This window comes from Callorhinchus milii, unplaced genomic scaffold (assembly GCF_018977255.1).
Source record: "Callorhinchus milii isolate IMCB2004 unplaced genomic scaffold, IMCB_Cmil_1.0 Scaffold3, whole genome shotgun sequence".
Taxonomy (NCBI): domain Eukaryota; kingdom Metazoa; phylum Chordata; class Chondrichthyes; order Chimaeriformes; family Callorhinchidae; genus Callorhinchus; species Callorhinchus milii.
The window spans coordinates 55,214,492-55,234,408 of NW_024704744.1; the positions used below are offsets into that span (position 1 = coordinate 55,214,492).

The window sequence follows — 19,917 nt, forward strand, 5'->3', positions numbered from 1 at the left end:
CAATGAGCCAGGCTGGCTGGTCTGTCATCAGCAATACTCTTGAAAACTGTGGACCCACCTGATTCAGAAACTGGATTAATGAGACACAACAGAGGCTTATATTAATAATCATCTTTATATTTGAAATAGCACCTTATCAAGTTGCTGAAATACCTTAAAGTGTTTTACAGGATTTTTGTACAGTGAAGTGTGATGTCTGTGAATTTTGTAGTGAACCATGTACGATACATAAATATTTTAAAAGGTTTTGCTAAAAAACTTTTAGGGGATAAAGAGTATTTATGCAGAACACTCCTATTTGAGATAAAAATGAATATAAGCAGCTAAGCGGTCTGTGAAAGGAATGGATTTGAAGGGATAAATGATCTTTACTCTTTGAATGCTTGTGTATTTTTTTAAACCTCGGTACAGCTAAGATTTTGGCAAGGTGCACAAACTGGTTTAATAGAAACTGATAAAAACAATGTTATTTATCACTTTCACCTTGAACCAAAAACCTGAGTATGATCAGCTGGAGACGTACCATGAGCAATAAAACGTTTTTCACTCTTGCTCTCTAGTTAACACTAGAAAGCAATAGTTATGAATAAATTATGTAAATTGATTATTTCTTTATCTTTTGAAACAAATTTTAATCCTAAAATAAAATAAAACCATTCTCAGGCTATAGATTTTTGGACAAGCTGCTGCTTTAGGACTCGGAAGAGGTTACAATCATAAAAGTAAAGTTAGTTTGTAACTTATTCAAGGACCCAAAAGCTATATTTCACTAATAAAGATTTCATGTGTGGTCGTTTTAGAAAGGGGTTCTTTTGGCTTGATCTTGGCTAACAGTCCTCAAGCTATATAAACTACCCATTGCCTTCGCTCGGCTGGCTCTGGCCTCCTAGTTGTCCCCTGTCCCCTCCGCTCCACCATCAGGGGCCGCACTTTTAGCAATTATGCCCCCTCCCTCACACCTTTCAAATTCTTCCTCTTCGACTGTGCCTACAGTCATCTTTTCTCTCCCCTCAACCCTCAGCCTGGGTGACAAGGCCAGAACCGTCAAAGAATTTGTGATGTCCTCCTGACATGAAAGGCTCTATAAACTGTACATTTATATTGTAAATAAACTGTTAAATCATGCCCTACCATCCCAAATCACCTGCAAAACTGATGAATTGGCCACCTATCTCACTGTTTGTGTGATGCTCTTTGTGCTGTGTCTTCTTATCTATGCATTCTCCACTGGTCTCCAGTGTAAACATGTGATACTAATCTTGTATTTGATACAGCTCCTTTCACGTCAGGAGGATGTCTTGAAGCGCTTCTCAGAATTTACTGTAAGGGGTAGTGACTGCACATTTTGTAGGATAACACGGCTGTCAATTGTTATACAGTAAATGTCTCACACACAGCCACGAACTGAATGCGCAGTTTTCAAATGTTCGCTAATGGCCAACAAACACAACAGCAAAACAGGAACTTTACAATTCATAGAACACAAATGCTAAGACGGAAGAACAAATAAAAAAATAGTGAAAGCTGTAAATGGAAAACGTGGTACATAGGAGGTTATTAATCGTGGGAACGAGAAAGCTTTATGGTGGGGGGGTGGGGTTAGTGGTCCTTCTTCCATCAGAACTGGTGAGGAGAGGGGGTCACACTGTTCCACTGTTCACACCAGAAAATTTTTTAACTTTTATTGAACGTTTCGTTTTGGTATCATTACTTCAAGGTCATTGCAACTTGGGAGAAACTCCAACAACACAAGGCGTTGTCCTGAACGGCAATGCTGGCGGCTTCCCTCTCTCTCTCTCTCACACACACACACACACACACACAGCTCTGGATGTGTTTAGTTAGTTGCTTTGCCGAGACTGTGAGACCCACCAGGTCCCGGGAGCCACTCACACCGCCTGTCCCTTGTGTCACTGCATGTGTCTCTGAGTGTGTGTGTGCCTCTCTCTCTCTCTCTCTCTCGGTGACTTTGTATCACTCTCTGTGTGTCTCTGTCTCTGTATCTCTCCCTGTCTCTGTGTATCTCTGTCTCTCTCCCTGTGTCTCTGTGTGTCTCTGTCTCTCTCCCTGTCTCCCTGTGTCTCTGTGTGTCTCTGTCTCTCGCCGTCTCCCTGTGTGTTTCTGTATCTCTCACTGTCTTTATCTATGTGTCTCTGTCTCTCTGTGTCTCTCCCTGTCTCTCTGTGTGTCTCTATATCTCTCCCTGTCTCTCTGTGTGTCTGTCTCTCCCTATATCTCTCCCTGTCTCTCTGTATATCTCCCTGTCTCTCTGTGTGTCTGTCTGTGTCTCCCTATATCTCTCCCTGTCTCTGTGTGTCTGTCTCTGTGTCTCTCTGTATCTCTCCCTGTCTCTCTGTATCTCTCCCTGTCTCTGTGTGTCTGTCTGTGTCTCCCTATATCTCTCCCTGTCTCTCTGTGTGTCTGTCTGTGTCTCCCTATATCTCTCCCTGTCTCTCTGTGTCTCTCCGTCTCTCTGTGTGTCTGTCTCTGTGTCTCTGTGTCTCTCTATATCTCTCCCTGTCTCTCTGTATCTCTCCCTGTCTCTCTGTGTGTCTGTCTCTGTGTCTCTCTGTATCTCTCCCTGTCTCTCTCTGTGTCTGTCTCTGTGTCTCTCTATATCTCTCCCTGTCTCTCTGTGTGTCTGTCTGTGTCTCCCTATATATCTCCCTGTCTCTTTGTGTGTCTGTCTCTGTGTCTCTCTATATCTCTCCCTGTTTCTCTGTGTCTCTCTGTATAGATGCAAGTTGTTGTTGTGTGCTTCTGTCTGTGTCTCTCTCGCCCTGTGGCTCAGGAGCGCGCAGTCCGGCCACACAAAGAGGGTTGTGCAGGTCCACACACCCCGCCTGTCAGTCACTACACCGGGAACGCGCGAGGGGGCGCGCCTGGAGTGAGCAGCCAGAGCTGGCGCTGCACAGAGAAAGAGAGGCATAGAGCACTGCAACCCATTGCAGCTGCACATATACTGAGAGAGACACACACACACACAGAGCAACACACTGCAGCCGCACACACACACACACAGAGATACACACACCCAGAGCAATCCACTGCAGCCGCACACACACACACAGAGATACACACACCCAGAGCAACCCACTGCAGCCGCACATACACACACACACTGAGCATACACACACACACTGAGATACACACACCCAGAGCATCCCACTGCAGCCGCACATACACACACACACACACTGAGATACACACACCCAGAGCAATCCACTGCAGCCGCACATACACACACACACTGAGATACACACACACACCCAGAGCAACCCACTGCAGCCGCACATACACACACACACACTGAGATACACACACACACACACAGAGCAACACACTGCAGCCGCACATACACACACACACTGAGATACACACACCCAGAGCAACACACTGCAGCCGCACATACACACTAATACACATATACACAGATACACACAGACACACGCATACACAGAGCGATACACGCATAAGGAGATACACAGAGTAACCCACTGCAGCCGCTACGGTTTCAATGAATTGTCTGAGGCCGACATCTGGAACGGATTCATCTGCAGAAAGCGGAACGTTTCGCTGCTGTGTGGGAGCGCTCTGTGTTTGAGGTAAATCTGAACCACTCGTTAAAAAAAATGTTTCTTGTATATATATATATTTGCATCCGTGGGAGAGAAGCGGGTTCTTGGGCAGTGGACTGCAATACTATAGCTACTGCCATTCCACCCCCATGTCCCTGTCGCTCTCTGTGTCTCAGTGAGAAGGATGTGTGTGGTCACTGGGGCTCTGTCGCTGTCTTTGGTACTGAGCTGTTTAAATGGCTCTCGGTTGCATTTGGACGCGGTCGCTGTTTGCATCCCGTCCGAATACCTTCAGCTGCTGAGGGAGATGGAGAGGGGAGTGGGGGGAGAGGGGAGTGGGGGGAGGGGGAGTGGGGGGGAGGGGGAGGGGGGAGTGGGGGGGTGGGGAGGGGGATTGTGCCGCCTATCGAATTGCTTCCTCGTCCAAATCGATGCAAAAGGGCTGTTCAGGGAGAGGGGAGCAACTTACCCTCACCCCGTAAACCAGCAACACTCCGCCCAGAGCAAAGGGGACACGGCAAGGCGGGCAGCATTCATTGACCATTTCAACGCACCCCCTGCCCGCCTGCCCTCCCTCCCTCCTGCCTGCCCTCCCTCCATCCTGCCTGCCCGCCCTCCTGCCTGCCCTCCGTCCTGCCTGCCTGCCCTCCCTCCTGCCTGCCCGCCTGCCCTCTTCCTGCCTGCCCGCCTGCCCTCCCTCCCTCCATCCTACCTGCCCGCCCTCCTGCCTGCCTGCCCTCCCTCCCTCCCTCCTGCCTGCCTGCCTGCCCTCCCTCCCTCCCTCCCTCCCTCCCTCCCTCCCTCCCTCCTGCCTGCCCTCCCGCCCTCCCTCCTGCCTGCCTGCCCTCCGTCCTGCCTGCCTGCCTGCCCTCCCTCCTGCCTGCCCGCCCTCCTGCCTGCCTGCCCTCTCTCCTGCCTGCCTGCCTGCCCTCCCTCCTGCCTGCCTCCCCTCCGTCCTGCCTGCCTGCCCTCCGTCCTGCCTGCCTGCCCTCCCTCCTGCCTGCCCGCCTGCCCTCCCTCCTGCCTGCCCGCCTGCCCTCCCTCCTGCCCGCCTGCCCTCCCTCCTGCCTGCCTGCCTGCCTGCCCTCCCTCCCTCCCTCCCTCCCTCCTGCCTGCCCGCCTGCCCTCCCTCCTGCCTGCCTGCCCTCCGTCCTGCCTGCCTGCCCTCCCTCCTGCCTGCCTGCCCTCCGTCCTGCCTGCCTGCCGGCCCTCCCTCCTGCCTGCCCGCCTGCCCTCCCTCCTGCCCGCCTGCTGTTGTTTTGCAGCTGTGTACACAGTGTGAAGGCGGCAGTGCGGACGGGGGCTCGGGCAGCGCGTTGGGTATAACCCAGCATAGCCCAGCCCAGCCCAGCATAGCCCAGCACAGCCTAGCATAGCCCAGCCCAGCCCAGCATAGCCCAGCACATCCTAGCATAGCCCAGCACATCCTAGCATAGCCCAGCACAGCCTAGCACAGCACAGCCTAGCCTAGCCCAGCCCAGCAAAGCACAGTCTAGCCCAGCACAGCGCAGGCTAGCCTGGCAAAGCCTAGCCTAACATAGCCCAGCACAGCCTAGCCCAGCCCAGCCCAGGGTAGCCCATCACAGCCTAGCCCAGCACAGCCTAGCCCAGCCCAGCCCAGGGTAGCCCAGCACAGCCCAGCATAGCCCAGCACAGCCCAGCCTAGCACAGCCCAGCCTAGCCCAGCACAGCCCAGCCCAGCACATCCCAGCCCAGCACAGCACAGCCCAGCCCAGCCCAGCCCAGCCTAGCCCATCACAGCCCAGCCCAGCCCAGGGTAGCCCAGCCCAGCCTAGCCCATCACAGCCTAGCCCAGCCCAGCCTAGCCCATCACAGCCTAGCCAGGCACAGCCTAGCCCAGCACAGCCTAGCCCAGCACAGCCTAGCCCAGCACAGCCCAGCCCAGCCCAGCCCAGCCCAGGGTAGCCCAGCACAGCCCAGCATAGCCCAGCACAGCCTAGCCCAGCACAGCCCAGCCCAGCCTAGCCCATCACAGCCCAGCACAGCACAGCCCAGCCCAGCCTGCCATCGGCCGGGGCCCAGAGCCAGAGCGGACGCTTTTCCCCGGTGGAGGTGACAGCCCATCCATGCGCTGATGTAATGCATTATAAATGAATTTATCTATATTTTGTTTAAAATCAAAGTTTACCTAAAGTGATGCCCCCCTCCACCCCCCCCCCCCCCCCCGCCCCCCATTACAGTGCTGAGCAGTGTTGCTCGCCCTGGAGCTGTGGTCGGGTGGGGGTCGGGGTCGGGTCGGGTTTGACATGTGCAGCTCCAGGTCTCTCTCTCGGTGTTGATGTTTATCCTTCTCGTTCCCCCCCCAACCCCAACCCCAACCCCAGTGTGTGTGTGTTAAAAAAAATATCAGGAATCCGAGAGCAAAGCGGGACTCTTGCGATGGCGCAAGGAAATAACTATGGGCAGAATGCCAGCACCAACGGTATGGCTGATGAATCCCCGAACATGCTGGTGTACAGAAAGGTAGGGGGGTATCTGTGTGTGTGTGTGTGTGTGTGTGTGTGTGTGTGTGTATGTGTGTGTGTGTGTGGGAGAGAGAGAGAGCTCCACACTGTGTGATCTCCTCGCCATATATGCAGCACTCGTTGCAAATGACTTGCGCTGTGATGCGCTACGTGTGGTAAAGGGGGGAAACGAGGGGCTCTCTTTGCCCCTCTCGTTGCGCGGCCGAGCGGGCGGTAACGGGGGCGAAGCAGCGAAGAGATCCGTCCCTGTACGAAAGGAGAAGACTCTCTGGCGCTCCTGTGCATCGACGACCTTTCCTTTTCCTTTCCTTTTTGACGCTTCTCCAGAACTTTTTATTTTTCTTGGGTTTTTTTTTTGCACCGCGCGATGTGGGTCCAAATGTCCCCAAGTGGGTTGAGTCCAGACATTTTTTTCCCTACATATATATCTATATATATATATATCTATATCGGAGGGACAAGTCGATTTGTGCGAAGGGGAACCCAGTCCCGGGGCTTTACTGTGGGAAAGATGATTGACAGGTGTGTCCGGGAGCAATGCCTGGACCTCAGTGAGCTGAGATCCAAGCTGAGCGACCCACAGGAATCTGCAGCTCCCGAAAGGATGTAGGAATAGTTTGTAAGCCTTCCTCCCCACCAGCAGCGATCAGTGGCGGCACATGTTATGGGTTCTTGTAGGAAGGAATAAGCATGTGATCAATACACAAATAGAACCGAGGATGTCACACCTATTTGATCGCGAAAATGAAGCACCTGTAAGACCAGGAGGCAGTCATTGTGTGCTTAGTGTGTGTGTGTGTGTGTGGGTGGGTGGGTGGTGGGTATTTACTATCATGGTTTAAGTTTTCAAAGGAAATTCTGGCACTGTTTGCCACCGTCTGCCAAATCCAAGAAGGGACGAGATGAAGGGTAAAGCAGAGGAGAGGGTGCCTTGAGCTCTGATGTTTTTGTTTTTGCTTGTGATGGAAATGCATTGAAATTCCTAGTAACTACTATAAACAAATGCTGCTACATTGTAAGAGACAGACAGGTGGACGCGAGTGGTGAACATGGATTTCTTGATGTCCTTTCCAAAGTGAAGACTCATGACTGCCCTAATTGGCACATCTGCTGTTTTGATGGCAGTCTTACTGTTGACCGAATATCTCCTATGGTTTTGCTCGGCACAAAATACGGTTCTCATGTTGAACACATTCTAGTATCATATTTAATGCAGCAGAGACATTAATATGTCTAATTGTACCTTTTTACATGTGAAATGAAGTCCTTCTAAACAATGACTTTGCATTTAAATACCAATAGAGGGGAATCATTCTCAGATAACATGCCCATGTTCCTGCTAAAGTGAACAAAATATAATTTCACAAGGCTTGGTGTCGTTTTGTGATGGATTGAAGTGATTATGTTTCTGCTGTCAACTTCAGTGCTGTCTTGAAATGTTGAAATAATTGGACACAGAGTCGAATGAGGCGGCTTTCTCAATTTTACGTTGTACTTTGTCCATTGGTCAAAAAACTTGTGTTCTATTTTACCCAGTGTTGGTTTTCTAAGCAATATTTAGTGCTTTTAAAAATATTTTCTCTTGTTTGAGTTACAAATGACACCTCTCATGTTAAAGGCACTGAAGGGATGGGTTTGTTTTTCTTTTTACTTGCTAATGTCATTTCTCTGCAATCATTTTCCCTCTGATTCCCAATCATCACCATTGTTCCTTTCATTCTGTCCGGTGAAGAAGACGATTCTTTCACTACTTGTCTGCACAAGTTACTTTCTCAGGTTATGTGGTCACTGTTTCACCTTTCCACTCGGCAGGCTTTACTACAGTAAAACAATAGAAAGCATAATTGAAAAACAACTATAAATGGTGGCCTTGTTAACTCACTGCAATTGTGATGGTGATGTAACAAGAATGGTTCCCCTGGTCTGGAAATCTGCTGTAAAAGTTTTATTGTTCTATTTTAGAATAAAACTCTTGTGTGCTTAAGCAATGCAAAAAGCAGATCTAATTTCAGATCAGTTTTGTTACCAGCCCAGGAGATGCTTCTCCTATTGGGTTCATGCATTATAACATTTTCTTTGGTTGAATGAGTTATACTAAAATAGGTTAGTAGCCAACACCTATCAAAATTTCCTTCCATCTATGAATCAAACCCAATTCAATTCCAAATGAAGTTGCACCAAATGATGTATAAAGGAATTACTAACGATGTATCTAGATGACTATCATGAAAGTCAGAAAAAAATTGCTTCACCCTAATTTTTACAATGGCTGCAGTTTGCATTCGCTCCTGCCAGAGACTTGTAACATAATTTAATCCGTTATTGTTCAAAGTTATTAGAGTTTTACTGCAATAATCCTCTTAAGGCAATGGTCCTGAGAGTAAAGCAAGCTGTCTTAGTGACGGAGGAGTAGTCTTCTTGGTAACACAGTAATCATTGGTTGTTTGATCTGGATTTATGCAAAAATTGAGCTGAAATGTATAAGTAGATCACAGGAAATGAGCCAGTGAAGCTTTAAGGAGTAAACAGACTGTTGTGTGGGTCTTTGCATTTTTAAAGTGAGTTGCACTGAGTCTCTAGAGGTGCATTTTACCTTGAGTTGCAAAGACATGCTTATTTATATTTAATGTATTTAAAAAGGTTATTATGTTGTTTGAGATCTATTCAGACTGACAGCTGTGATAAGAAAGATGTGCTGCCTTTGTGGTATCTCAGTGGGACACTATATACTGTATTAGTGTATAATCTAGATTTGTGATGCACTAGTAAAGAGGGTAAATTAACATTCCAATATACTGTAACAAGGATATTTCCCTCCTTCATCAGTCAATAAAATAAATCAAATAGCACTCCTCTCCAGCCATGTGATTTGATTGTTGGATCTTATTATAAGATGAAACTTATAAGAAATCTTTAAGCAGGTACTATAATCCGAGGTTTAAGATAAAATGAATGAATCTCTGTGGCAAAGCTTTGCATATTTTATGTGACCTGAACCTTTTAATAGGTTGGGTCTTCTCACACTCTGCAGGTTGTTTCCTAATGTGTTGTACGTACATAAATATCCTATAAATCAGTTGGTGCAGCAACAACTAGGATTCTACAACATTTAAATGAAGGTAAAAAAGAGCCTTTAGTTTTGATCTGTGGTAGCAGAGAAGAAAACCTCTGCTTGAAGCTCAATGTTAGCAGCTTGCAACTTAAAGATAATTTGAGTCAAGCTTTCTTTCTGCTTGAAATGTCACAGCAACCCCCTCTGGTTATCCAGTGGGTTCAAGGCACCATGGTATCATGAGTAACTCGCACAAAACAAGGTCGTAAATTAAATTCCTGCTCTTTGCTCTCAGTTGGGACAGCACTTGTGGTGCCACCAATGGGTCTTAGTACCTCTGAGTACATGCACATACAAAGACAAATAGACAGGAAAGAGCAGAAAAAGATCTCAAGGCTCTAGTTTTAGTTCACTACCGAGAGACCCCCCCGCACCCCGTACTCCAATCTACCTGGTAGAAAGAGAAAAAATACATCAATGTTCTCACTACTCAGTGACCAGCATCAGCAACATTATTTAGCTGTAATGTGCTCTACTGTCAAAAAGCCTGCCAGCACTCACTGTCTAAATTGACACCTGAAGAATGGCCACTTAGGTGAGGTACTAAAGGGTTGTTGGCAACTTGGGAACTTTGTCCTATCAAGAAAGAGTACCTTCAGGAAAATAAGAGTGTCAAGAGTTGGGGAGAGAGAAGGAGAGGGGGCCGAGAGAGAGGGTTTCAGCTATGCGGTTTTAGACGGTTAGAGACTCCAGCAGTACCCTAACACACACTCTGTGGTCCCCAAACCTTGGCTTTTGCTAACCGGCACCTATTACTTTCCGGAATTAGGTAAACAGGATGATTCCCTCCAGGGAGAGAGTGTGCATTCCAACAATCTTATCTGGGATTTCCATGTGTAGTTGGGACGCATGGAATTCTCAGTTTGGTTTGGATACTCTTAAGCATGGTAATGGGTTTCCTCATGTGTCAGACACCCGGTTGACAAAAAAGAGAGCAGAAAATTGACAAAACAAAGAGACTTTGTTACATTATTATTGTTAATTTCAGTACAATTTGGGGTAAAAGGTACAACCAACAACAAAGATATGCATAGTACAAATCTAAAAATATCCAATGCTGATTAGATACGTCTGCTTAGCATGTGATCAGTGTTTCGCTTTCAGCTCTTCTGTGCATAACATATCTGCTCTAATCTACATGCTGATCTGAATAGAGAAACTGTTAACTGAGATTAATGCAAGCTGTTTTGGTGGTGTTAAATGAGCTGATGATATATGAATGAGGGGTGTATTGTTTTGATGGTGGAGGACATGGTATTTTGCTTGTGTTTCAGATAGATATCTCAACTGTTATAAGCAACGTGACATTTATTTGCTATCTAAACAGTGTTTACTCATTGTAGAAAAGAGCTTGTGCTCTTCTGTATGGATGCACAATGAATACACACCAGTGCTTTCTTTTAAATTGTGTGTAATTCGAGCCCATCACTTTAGATAGGAATAAAGGACTTGTGCTTATTTATTGCAATATACTGTGTGTTTCTTTAATTGACTGGTGGAAGTCGAATTTCTGCAAAGTAATATTCTACTTTAATGTGCGATGATTTGCAATGATAACCAGGATGATTCTTCTGTCAAAAGTCTCAGGTCTATAACATGCTAAATTTGTTCCATCTATTAGCCTCATGAACCAAGTCATTTTTTTTAGTGCAAACATCATGCCTGGCATAAAGTCTAGTTATTGTCACCTCCTGGTTTGAAACTCTGCTCATGTGTTCTTATCTTCAGAGCTTGACCTTTTGGATAAGGGATCATTTGTCAAATCCATTTAGTCTCTTCTTGTCAGCTTTCTTCAAACATCCAATTTTCATCCAGCATCACTGTAAACTATCAATCAGACAGGTCCCTTGATAAAAAAAAATGTTGTGCATTGATGAAACATTTATGACCTATTGGTTTCTTGCAGATTTGAAGCTCTGCTGCAGACAAGCTTTGCACTGTGAAACATGGCCATGAGTATTTCGTCAATCTCACCTCATCTTTTGGTGTTGACACAAATTACAAAATTTAGAACTCAATTAGTGAAATGAACTTCATGTGAAAGATTTTCAGTTTAAAGATATTTGAGTAGGAGCCCATCAGTGCTTCCACTCCCTGATCAAACCACTCCTCTACATCACATCAATCTTCTGTTATTATATTTTCCCAATATACAGACAAATTTTAGACCCATAGACAATTGCAACACAGAAGAAGGCCATTCAGTTCATTATATCTGTGTTGGCCCTTTTAAAGAGCGATCCTTTCAGTCACATTTACCTGGCCTTTCTCCATACCCCGGTAGTTTTGTTTCCTTTCGAAATTAAAATGGATTCCTCCTCAATCACCGCTCCTGGCATGTCCTAAACACTTTATGGGTAAAAATATTCTCCTAACGCCCTCATTTACTTGATTGTTAGGTAGCTTAATTTGATTCCCTCCTGTTCTAATCCGTCGAACAAAAAATCAGACCAAATCAAATCTTATTTGCAATAGATGTACGATGAAGGGCAAGGAATTTCTAAGATTGTCTTCCCCTCATTTCTGGATTTTCTAAAGCCAGTGGAATGTATCATAAATTGGCTTCTGAGTTTCAATGAGCTTCTTGCAGTCTCAATGACCATTTTGCTTTAGGTGCATTCAAGTTTTCCTGATTTTGAATTATAGAGCAAGAGGAATTTGTTGGAATCCAAGTAAGGTTGGAAGCACTAACACAAACATATCATAGATCACAATTGGGAATGTAGGTGCCTCAAATGTAGAGTTGTTTGTAATTTTGATATCAGGGTAATTGTAAGTAACAACATATGCTCAAAACAAAGTAAGGGAATATTTCTGAAAGTCCTGCTGGATTCAGCTGAAATGCACTGCTTTTGTTGTTGCTTTTGTTGTTATCAAAATTATTTCTTCACTGACTGTTATCCTTGCATTTGATATAGCACCCTTCTCATCAGGAGGATGGCAAAATGGCCGGATTTGGGTCTTGAACAAGCAACGCTCTGACCCAGAGACGAAAGTGTTACAAACTGAGCCAGGCATTTGTATCATTATTTTTGTATGACTGTAGAATCATAGAAGGTTTACAGCGAAGTAGAGAGCCATTTCAACCTCTCCATTATTCTGTGCTTATACTAGCTCCGCATTGGAGCTATCCGCTATAAACCCACCCCCTGCTCCCCGTATCCATTAATATTGTTTATTTTAAAGTATCCTCAAGAATTACAAACATTGCAAGGCATTTATCAACATCTATATCATGTATCCTGTCTTGTTTCGCAAAACAAAAGTTTTGAACTTTTAAAAAAAACTCAGTTATGAATATCAGATCCAGATAATTTTTAGAATGGCTGAGATGAATACTCCTGATCCGTGCATTAATCCTTTAATATTTAACGCCTGTTTTCCAGTGTTTCTGAGATATTGGCTACTGTTCATCATCTTTTGGATACGTTGCCTTTGCTTTGTACCTTTTTTGCCTTCCTTTTTTTTTCAGTGAGTTATCTTGATATATTAGTAATCAGCTTGATGTCTGACAGGCACTCCATCAGGATGACACCTGAAGTCAAAGGTGGAGCAGAGAGATAGAGTTGGGTGTCGTCCGCATACATGTAGAAGTTAACCCCATGTCTGCGGATGATATCCCCAAGCGGGAGTATGTGGATATGAAAGAGTACCAAGGACAGAGCCCTGGGAAGAGCCACACGTGACAGTGCGAGAGCTTGAGGGGAAACCTTGGTGGATACAAAGGACAGCATTTTATTCGGAGGATGTTGAAGTTACAGTGTTTGAACAGAGAAGAGGAAGCTTTAGTCTGAACTGGGTATCATGACAAGGCATTTATCAAGGAGGGCTCAATGCTGATACTGTGTTAGAAAGTTCAATCCCCGATTGCCAACAATGACGACCCTGAGGTTGACAACTACAATATCATAACTTCCACCCTTAAATGGAAATCAAGTTAATAGAGCTTTGCACTGGGGACATTTTAAAAAAAAAAATAACATACTTTTTAGTGCTGAAACCCACCAAAAATATAGGCATGGGAACAGGCACTCAGCATGAGAGCACGTGTTCCAGGCATCCACCAGCAGAGAGTATTTGTTCAGTCAGCAAATGGGGCTGCTGATTAATGAAGAGCACTGTGATGATTTGCAGTGCGTGATGCTGAACAAAAATATACTTATTTTGAAAAAAAATCTGGTTTATATTTAGAACTTCAAAACACAGCTGGTGTGAGTTAAATGAGCCTCATCTGACTGACCCTGGTTCATATTAAATCTTATTTAATGCTCTGCATCATGGCTCAATTTAATTTTTTGGTTGCCCTACCTCTGGCTTAACCACACAAGACTACAGACCCTCTTCTAATCGTACAACAATAATATAATAATAATCAAAAATAGTTAACAATGTTGTGTGAATCGCAATGATTGAGATGTCTGTCGACTGTGCATATGTGGATCTCGAATTTTGTTTAACGTATAAAAGTCTGCCATAGAAAATTCACTTTTAATTTCTCTAAATTACCTTTCTTTCACGTGTGTAAGATGGTATACTATATTGGAAGAATATAATGGCACAACTTGTGACTGCTGGAAGAGGTTAGAGTAGCAAGCCTGATAGAGAAAATTTGCATTTTTATACTACACCGTCTATAAATTATGTGGACTATAACTGAAATATGTCAAAACGTGTAATTGTAATTACTGTGAAGTATAGTGACTGTTTATTGTAGCAAATGTGGAAGCCACTTTGCGACCAGCAAAGCCTCCTAAACAGCCGTTATATGAATGACACATCAGTTGCTTGGGACATTGGATGAAACTCCCTTCTTTATTTGAATCGTGTCAAGGGATCTAAAACATCCACTATAACATCCACTTCAAGTAGACGGGATCCCTGTTTTAATGTCTGTTCCGAAAGGCAGTAGCTGCAACAATGCAGAACTCTCTTCGTTCTGGACTGGAAAGCCAGCTTAGGCTAAGTCCTAATGTGGGCCTTGAACCCACAACCATCTGATCCAGAGGCAAGCGTGCCAAGTGAACCAAGTTGATAACTATCTGATTGCAGAAGGCAGCAAAACAATTGAAAATGTGGGATTTGCAGAGGTAGACTTTCACCTACAAATACACAGTCACTGCACTCTACAATAAATTCTGTGAAGTGCTTTGACATGTCCTTCTGACATGAAAGGCACTAGATATGATATATGACATGAAAGGAGTAAATTACAGGAAAGAGCAGGTAAATGGGTTTGAAATAATTCCTCCCTAAATGAGCCAGTGCAGACAATGTTGGCCGAATAGCCTTCTTCTATGCTGTATAGTTCTATATTTCTATATCAAATGCAAGTATTATTAGCAATAATGAAAATAAGTATGTGGATATCCTTCCAAAGAAGGTGGCTGAGTATTATTATGAATATTAATAATAATCCTTGCATTTGATATAGGGCCTTAACATGTCTTCATATACTGAATCATTACACAGGGATTTTTCAGTATTATTTAGTTCCAGTGCGGTGGGAGCAATGTGATCTGTAAAGTTAGCTAAAATAAAGTTGAATTTGATGCTGGCCACGAAAATTAGTTTTCGCTCCAGCAAGTGCTGCATTCATTACAGAAAAAAAATGCAAAATGTTCTCGTCTTATTTTAGATTTAATTTTAACTTCATATGCACAGTTAAAAATGTTAATTGGCATACATGAATTATCACCTGAGTTCGTCTGCATTTAGAAACACTTGTTTCTGAGGTGATACGTTTTGTTTTTAAATGTATCCTAGTCTATTTGTGCTTTGCACCATCTGTGACCAATAGAACAAGGAAAGAATGATCTCCACTTGGCAGCTTACCAAAGTGACATGGTTTAAGAACCATGTGTGGCAGATTATAGGCACAAATTCACATCTGACTACTCTGCAGTGCAGTGTGTTGATGCTCCAAAACATTTATTTGGCTTCTTAACTCATAACCACTGTTTAAAATCATCCTTTTATTTGGTCACATAGAAAATCCTGTGAAGTTCTTTGAGATGTTTCAATGACACGATAAGGGACGCTATTAAATTTAAAGATGATTATTATTATAATTTTCAGGCTGTAAGGCTGATAAGCGGTGTGAAAACCAATTGCTATTTTGGCAAAATTTTAAAATAGTTTTATTGGTTATGTAACTGTTTGCTCACAAAATACACAGTGACTACACTTTAAAGTAAACTGTGTTGGAATATTTGATTTGTTGAGCTTCGCTGCAAAATTAATGCCAACAAATTGCAAAATCTGCAGAAACCTAAGATATGTATTTTGCTGCGCATTTCACAAACCAGAAGTCACAATTAACATAGCAAATCTGTTTTCAAATATCACCAATCAGTCAAAGGGATAATTTGGAGGAATGAATGATTATGAATTAAAGCAAGGCATTAGCAGAATATATTTCACAAGTACGGTGTCTGGAACATGTAGATTTGTTCATAGGAACACAGGACTATGTTTGGTTTGTGCTATTTTTACAGGGAATGTAAATGGCTATGTATGCTCTGAGTAATCATAACATTGTATGCTAACTCCAAGTACTGTATTTACTTAGTAAAGTACTGTGTAAGAGGCATTTACGTACCTGGTCAATAAACCTTGCCATCTGCCATTTTATGTCACAGGCAGGACTACGTTAAAAACAATTCTAGCACTAATGAGTTCATCTTCTTAACAATAAAAATGATTAATTGTTCAACTTTTTTATATAGGGAATACATTTCTAAAAACTGAAATTAAAGAAACCGAAGATTGAGCAGCAAATATGTGGTAAGGTGCTACATTAAATGCAAGGATTATTATTTCATCTTGTGAATGTCTTTTAGCAAAGTATTGCGGCATAGCTCTAACTAAGCTGCTCATTTTTTCTGTGCGATGTCAAAAGCAAAAAGTATAACCCTTATAAAGTAACAGCTGTCAAAAGATGATAAAAGGTAAATACCGCCCAAAAGTTGAGAAACATTGTATTGCTAGTTTAGCAATTTAAAAATAAATACTGCTTTTCATAAGTAGCTCTTTTGCAGTCAATTTACATTGATATATATCTAAATGCAATGTAAATGCATTTTATTATATTGTCCTCCTTGGGGGAGGTAAGTGGGGTGTCCTTGGAGCTGAACTGGCTGTAAAGTGACATGTTTGACAACAGATTGTCGAATCGAGCCAGCCCTCTGTGGCGCTCTTGGTGTCTGGTTCCTGAGCCAGGAGGGTCAGCAGTATTCCAGGGGACAACTGATGACAGCACGACTCAAAGGCAGGACTTGGAACAGCAGACCAGTCTCTGGGGCCAGTCTCTTTCATTCAGCTCCTGAAAAGCCTGCAAGCCAAAGCCCCAACGGGTAGGTGGTCCGAGCTGGACAAACACCCGGAAAGCTTGCCAGACAGTGCTACTCACACTCTGGGATCCCCAAGCCTTGGCTCTTGTCAACCTGCACCTAATACTTTCTGGAATTAGGTGAGCCGGATGCATCCCTCCAGGGAGAGAGTGTGCATTCCATTCCAACAATCTACCTATGGGATTTCCATGTGTAGGTGGAATTCATGGAATTCGCAGTTTGGTTTGGATACTCTTAAGCAATAGCGATGTGTTTCTGAATGTGTCAGATGCCCAGATGACCAAAAAAACTTTATATTTTTAAAACTACACTGAAACTTGGGTTTGTTTCAGATGCTGATTATTTTAATTATGATTGTTGAATTGAAAATATAATAATTATGAGGGTCTTGTACTTTAGGATTTTTAGTTTGGGATGTCTTATTTAAAACAATGAAAATTGAATGGATCAGTCATATTTAGTTACTCTGTTTCTGGTCAGGGTTTTCATGCGAATTATAATGAATGTACCTCATTTAATTCTTGGCACCGTGTTTTATCGAAGGTTTCTAGGTTGAATGTCCTTGACAAAATATATTACAGGAACATAAAGTATTTTACTGAAACTTAAACTACTGAAAAATTACTTTTTCTTCAAAAATGTTATTTATAATAATAATAATCCTTGCATTTGATATAGTATTTTATACGTCTTCTGGACGTCTCAAAGCGCTTCACAGAAAAGACTGTAAAGTGAATTGACTATATATTTATGGGCGAAATTCTCACAGTTATGAAGTGGAATTAACAGAAAATAGGGCAGACTGTTTTACTAACCATTGCACTTACATTTGCCATGCCATCAAATACACAGTTCTATTGAAGTGCCTCCAGTTGCTTTGATGACCTTCTACGGTCTAAATCAAGTGCAAGGTTTATTAGCATTATGTACTCTTTGCTCACGCCAATATATGGCCTAGTGAATTTAGTAGATTGTGTTCAAAAGAATGCTTTGGCAATTTTTCACTGACACAATTGAATTTATGGTCGAGCACAGTTCCGTTTGGATGTTGGAAACGTGTCTTACTATCTGCACCACTGTCTTTAATTCTCACCAATCTCAATTTACAACAGCATCTGCTGAGTGGTGAAGGACTATGTCCCATTAGCAGATCTGCAAGTATTATAATGATATAATTAGCGAGTGTTTCTAGAAGGTTATGGTACAGATCTAGCTAGAATGTTGCTGGCTGCTGAGATTCTAACTCAGGCTATTAACATATCCAGGGATATAACTATTTCACTAGTCAAATGGTTTTGTAACTTTTCAAGTTACAGAGTTCAGTGCTAAAACAAACACTAATATTAGAGTGATAACTTGATCAGAAGTAGTTTCATTCCCGTGAAACTAACCATATGTTGCTAAATAAAAATAAGTGTAAACAATTAGCTGAATAAATCCCAGTGCTTTACTTGACCTGTTTTCTGTTTTGACCACATTTTCCACTTTCTATCCTGTTTTATTTTGTAAACTTCTTTCAAACCATACCCTTTTTTATACCTTTCTTTCCTGAAGGACTAATATTAAAAGTCTTTATTTACTTTGTGTTATCTTCATCCTGACATTCAGTGTCTATTTTGTGATAATTTTCCAACATACTGAAAACCTTTACCAAAGCTTATTTTTCAGTTGATTGAAAGTCCAAAACACAGGATCTTGATCTATCCAGTCTATAACACCAGCCTATCAATCTGAGAATGCAGAAAGATTAGCATCAATAAGCGAAAAGTGGTCGAAGAAACAAGTGAACCAGCAGAAGACTGCAACGGGACAAGTTAACTCATCTGCAGCACACGTAGTGTTAAAGCCTTCCTTTCTTTTCCCCAAATGATGCCCCATGCTTTCCCTGCATCCTATCCTCTACTTTTATTTCTTTACTTCTTTGATCCAGACGTGTGTTTGCCTCTTATTGGCACAGGTGAACAAACATATAAACACATAAACTAGGACAGTATTTTTTTAAGGCAAATTCAAACCTTCTTTTCACAAACTCAATGGGACCTTGAAAGAGGTTGTTTTTACAAGGAAATCAACATATGTAGGCTTGGAGTCCTATTTCAATGCACTAGTTAATAGTGAGACCAGGGACATAGGTTGTCACAACAGGGCTAATGATAGCAATGCTCTTTGTTTACATCATATGAGCGTCAACAGAAAAAAGCCATTTAACTCATCACTATCACTGGTCTATTTTAGATTCCTATCTGGCTATTATCTGTAGATACATTTGTTCCACAACTTGTTTTGCAGTGGAATTATATGAGTTGGGTCGAACATTATGAGCTCCTGATAGCAACTTACCATTTTAGGGAGAAATAGGATCACAGACCATATTGCCTTTCATCACAGGTAGTGAAGGAAAACATTGTACAGGAGCTACCCTGAACCGTTGCAGCACATAACCTGGATTGGGTTTGCACAGTGTCAATGGCCAAGGACTGACAACAAGTTGCAGCTTCCTTTTGCAGCCACAAAATCATGTGTGGCATCGGAAACCTGAAGCAATGACACAAAAGAAACAACAAAAATGAAAACAAATTTTTCATTTCTAAAATTATTTAGGGGCAGGGTTTGAATATTCAGTTTAAATGTAACAAAATTCCTAATATATCAAATAAAAATTACACAGATGTGCCAGAGGCACATCCCCCATTCCTGACACCATTCTCAAAATCGACATCCATGAACTCATAAAATGCATTTGTTCTGGCTTGCAATTATTACAATAGGCTTTTGCTGAATAATCGATGTAGAGTAAAGCCACTATCCTGCTAAACAGCAGTCAAAAGCTATAAATTCACAGATTGACCCCAACACATCACATGATCTTCCGCAAATCTATAATTCACCTCCTGAACACCCAAACTATTGTTTCAATCCAGGTAACTATATTTGTGATATGTTATTGTTGCAGCTAAGTGGCATCCTGATGCAGATTCTTGTCCGGTTCATTACCTGGGACTGTGCTGACAAGTCACTGTTGTAGATGAACTCTGTTCACAATTGCTGCTCAAGCTATATTTAACTTAAATAAATAATCCTTGCATTTGACACATCTCAAAGTGCTTAACAAGATATGGGAATTGAAGTGATATCCTTGCTCTGTGACCTGGTGCAGGCTTGATGGCCAAATAGCCTCCTCCTGTGCTGTAGATTTCTACGTTTCGGTTTCTATTTACTGTGAAGTGTAGTGATTGTGTTCTGCGTTGGCGAATGAAGCAGCCAATTTGCACACTGGTGTCTCACAAACAGCCATGAATTGAATGATCAATTTTACCTGGAGGATTCTTAACCAGGTTAAAGGTAGAAACTCTTTTTGAATACTCTCATGGGACCTTTAAATTCCACTCAAA

General features: G+C 42.9%; 1 protein-coding gene across 3 annotated transcripts in view; it reads left to right on the plus strand.

Annotated features, from left to right (window-relative positions):
* The first annotated feature begins 3,454 nt into the window (after positions 1–3,454).
* The window catches only part of LOC103178921 (regulator of G protein signaling 7), a 285,543-nt gene continuing 269,080 nt past the window's right edge, over positions 3,455–19,917 (plus strand). For all 3 annotated transcript variants that reach the window (XM_042333318.1, XM_042333320.1, XM_042333319.1), the window contains exons 1-2: positions 3,455–3,605; positions 5,924–6,062. In XM_042333318.1, coding sequence (XP_042189252.1) covers positions 5,979–6,062 — 84 coding nt within the window. In that variant the 5' untranslated portion in view covers positions 3,455–3,605; positions 5,924–5,978. The remainder of the gene's footprint in view (positions 3,606–5,923; positions 6,063–19,917) is intronic.